At 45.6% G+C, this 4,302-nt stretch overlaps 1 protein-coding gene across 1 annotated transcript; it reads left to right on the plus strand.

Moving 5' to 3' along the window:
• The first annotated feature begins 985 nt into the window (after positions 1-985).
• LOC104427122 (exopolygalacturonase) lies at positions 986-4,015 on the plus strand. The gene is given in 9 exon segments (XM_039305021.1): positions 986-1,080; positions 1,239-1,305; positions 1,434-1,490; positions 1,574-1,682; positions 1,685-1,881; positions 2,044-2,299; positions 2,302-2,558; positions 2,775-3,002; positions 3,743-4,015. Coding segments are annotated over 9 exon segments (1,539 nt in total).
• Positions 4,016-4,302: the final 287 nt, after the last annotated feature.

Below are 4,302 nucleotides of genomic sequence, written 5' to 3' on the forward strand. Positions count from 1 at the left end.
CACTTGTGATGCCTTCGCTAGCTTCAGAAAGGGCTAGTGAACCCTCGCCAGATTTTGCGAAACAAGGGCATGGTGGCCCTCACCGGCAAAGTGAGGGCGGGCAAGGGCCGTGACGCCCTTGTTGACCTTAGCAAATGTCCATGAACTTGTGCTTGTTTTCGGTGAGGGCTTTGTGGCCCTTGCCTAGAGGCTGCTGGGGGTTGTCGACCCTCAGTCAATAGTTGGTGTAGGTCATTGGGACGCAACTAGTGGCCAGTGGCCTTGTTGATCTTTTAAACTAAAAAAAGACTAAAAAGAAAAATAAAGAAAATAAAAGAAACATATCAAAATTAATAAAATTGTCAACGTTGGTTGCCCACGTACGATAGATGGCTTCCACATCAATGATTTTTAGTTAAAATTAGCCAGATTGGCTTAATTGGCAAATTGTGAAAATGTTTAGTATTCAACTAACAAAATTGAAAAGTTTAGACCTAAAGTGGCAAATGTGCAATAATTTTAAGACTTTTTGGATAATTTTCCTTTTAGAAACTACTCGTTTTTCTATTTCTAATTTTTCAGTTATGGAGAATGAAAGTAGTTTTCCTTTTCTTATTTTAACTTAAAGACAGATTTGGGTTTATGGACAAATTGGGTTTTCGTTATCATTTATCATTTAAAAATAAGAATGAAAATGAGAGGCGTGCATATCAAGCTATTTCGGTATTTCCTTGTTTGGTCACCTAATAAATGCCGCCCAGAAGGCCTTCTTCAACAAGAGAGTCGTGGGTTCAAATCCAGTAGTAGGAAAACCTAGAATCAGAATGCGTCTCGAAGGGCGTTGGTTCGATCGGTACTCGAAGCCTTCAATGAATCGATAAAAGCAAAATGCTGGATTGAAGTTTGAGGATGAGATATGCTCGGAGTTTGATAGTAAGTGAAGCATTTTTGTAGTATAACTTTTAAAAGCTAGCTTACAACAACACCGGACGGCAATAACAGGAAGATGGATCGATTCTCCGCAAGCAGGACCCCGGTTTCGAGATCTGGCATGATAGAGAAAATCCAGGGACCCAAAATATGGAAGTTGGCAATCAGCAGGCAACGGTGGGAAAGCTAATAATGGCAGACGGGGGAGAGCGAGGAACCAGGAGGGGAAACGTGGAGACTTTCTCGCGTGCGCTCAATTCCCGACGGATTTACCTTAAAATTGGCTAAAAGCTGTTAATGGCGTTATAAGGTTCCCCCCACGGATGCAGTATAAATGGCTCCAGCGCCAAGGGGAAAGATCAACCCAACAGCGTCCTCTTTCTTTCTTCTTGGAAGGTCCAGCAAGCGCCCGGGAGAAAGAGAGAGACCAGGAATCCTAGTAGCAGAAGGGAAACGATGGCAATGAAATCGTACGTTGGTGCACTGCTGCTGCTGTTGTCTTTTCTTCTTCCATCAACGCCCAGGTCTTTAACGTCGCGACTTACGGTGCAAAGGGCGATGGCAGTTCAGACATTAGCCAGGTGCGCGTATTCTTTAATGAATAGCTTTACGGCATTCTTTCCACTGCGGCTAACGAGGGTTTTCGTCACAAATTATTTCGAAGGCCTTGCTGAGTGCATGGAAAGAGGCGTGCGCATCCACCACTCCTGCTAAAGTGCTGATCCCGGGGGGAACGTTCGCGCTGACGGAGGTTGCCCTGGACGGCCCCTGCAAGGCCCCGTGGAGTTCGAGCTCCAAGGCACATTGAAGGCCCCAGCGGACCCGAGCCTCTTCAAGACCGACGGTTGGGTCGTGTTCCAACACATTGACGGCCTCACCATGTCGGGCGGCGGGACCTTTGACGGCCAGGGCAAGACAGCCTGGGGGCAGAACGACTGCGACAAGAACACGGACTGCCGTACTCTCCCCACCGTAAGCACCCGTCGGTATTATTCGTTTCTATGTCGATTTCGAACCGCACGGTCATTAGAATAACGGATACGCTGATGGGGGTATATCCAAACTAAGACAACGCGATTAACCGAGTTTTGAGCACCAGGGGGAATTGCTAACACACCCATTGAATTTCGACAGAATTTGAGGTTCAACTTCGTCACCAATGCCTTAATCCATGACGTAACGACGCTCGACAGCAAGAATTTCCAGGTAAACGTCTTGGGCGCCAAGAACATGACGTTCCAGAATTTCCACGTGAATGCGCCGGCCGACAGCATCAACACGGACGGGATCCACATTGGACGGTCGGACGGGGTCAACATCCTCGACAGCGACATCAAGACAGGGGACGACTGCGTCTCCCTTGGTGACGGGAGCCGGCAGATCACTGTCAAGGGGTGACCTGCGGTCCGGGCCACGGCATCAGCGTCGGCAGCCTCGGGAAGTATGAAAACGAAGAGCCCGTGGAGGGTGTCTTCGTCACGAACTGCACCATCATTGGTGCGGATAACGGTGTGAGGATCAAGACTTGGCCTGCGTCGAAACCCGGCACGGCTTCTGACATGCATTTCGAGGATATCCAGATGGACAATGTCCTCAACCCTGTGATCCTAGACCAGGGATACTGCCCATTTGACCAGTGCAAAGCAGGGGTAAGCACATGAACAGGAGAATTAGCATAGGTCATGCACATTAGAAACGAAATGCATATTGACCCGTCCGCTAAACGAAATCAATTTAATTTCGAACGAACTGGAACGCTGGTTTTGCTCACAATTCTAAAGTCGGTTAGGAAACAAAAACGAATCGCACAATCGTTAAACCTTTTACATGTCGGCCCTAATCTGTATGTCATTCGATTTGTTCAGGTTCCTTCCCTTATCAAGATAAGCAAAGTCAGCTTCAAGAAAATCAGGGGAACCTCAGCATCCCAGGTCGCGGTGAAGGTCTTGTGCAGCCAAAGCGTGCCGTGCCAAGAAGTCGAGATTGCGGACATCGACCTCGTGTATAATGGCCCCGAAGGCCCCGCCACATCAGAGTGTGCCAACGTCAAGCCTGTGCTCTCTGGCAAGCTAAACCCTGCGGCTTGTGCCAAGGTCGTGAGCTAAAGAGTTCGCTTTTTCTCAGAGAAGATGAATCAACGCCGAACGTTTCTTTATAAAGGATTTCTTGAGCGAAACCGTTTGGTTTTTGTACTCTTTTTTGCATACCCCATGTAATAGACATTATAAATGATAGGAAGATGTCTGATTGCACGGGATTCTTATACCACGTCGGATTCCGTTTGAAGAAAATCCTCACTTGTACACCTCACTTAGTTTTTAACATATATTTGGTTTGCGAAAAAAATAAGATTAGCCTCACTAAATTCTTATCTACTCCGGACCTAAGTTTCACCATACACGAATTATGAAGTTTAAATTTCACATTACGTACAATACACAAATTATGAAGTTTAAATTTCACATTACCTACAATACACAAATTATGAATTTTAAATTTCACATTACATACATCAAAAGGGTCAAATAGTCTCATGTACTCGATCGGTTCATTATCGTAAAATCACGACACATCTAGCGAATACTGCGAGGCACCCCGCTCGTGTAATACTTGGACGATAATCAATCGACTTGATCTCAGGACGCATCGTAATTAAGCCCATTTTTCTTGTACTTGCAATTTTGGGTCATGAATCGTGTCCGTTTACTAAATTGATAAACAACGAATCCCGTCACCTTAACTAGCGCGGTAGGCCTAGGAGCATTGATGAAATAGTTTTGCTGTTCTTGATTTTGGGTGCAAATCTTTGGTTTAACGTCCAAATTTTAATTAGCCAAACATTCCCACAAAGGTCAAGATCTCAGATGTGAGCTTTAGGGACATCCGAGGAACGTCTGCAACACCACTTGCTGAGAAGCTTGGTTGTGGAAGAGGAGTGCCTTGCCAGAAACTGGAGCTTGCTGATATTAACTTGAGGTATAAAGGGAGGAACGGGGCCGCCACGTCGCAGTGCGCGAACGTAAAGCCTACGATCACCGGGAAATCATCCCTGCCCTCTGCGTGGGGTTGCGAAGTTGACCGATCTTCATATTCACCGGGCATGTGATCGTCGGAATGTTTAAAGAAGTTCGATTGATAACAGGCACCCCTTCACGCTCCAGGACATGATGAGAGACTGGTGAAATAGAGCTGCAAATAAAAGTAGAACTTTTGCCTTTTTATTTTTATATTTTGTATACTTAGAAAAAGCTATGTACATCTCTTTATGCTTTTGCTGGTTATACAGAAGATGCTTAGTACCACCAGGAAATTGAGAAGAGACTTCTGGAGAAATCAATAAGATGTTCAATTTCTTGCTACTTTGTAATCTTCTTGCACAGAAGTCATATTTTA

The sequence above is a fragment of the Eucalyptus grandis genome, chromosome 11 (assembly GCF_016545825.1).
Source record: "Eucalyptus grandis isolate ANBG69807.140 chromosome 11, ASM1654582v1, whole genome shotgun sequence".
NCBI classification, from domain to species: domain Eukaryota; kingdom Viridiplantae; phylum Streptophyta; class Magnoliopsida; order Myrtales; family Myrtaceae; genus Eucalyptus; species Eucalyptus grandis.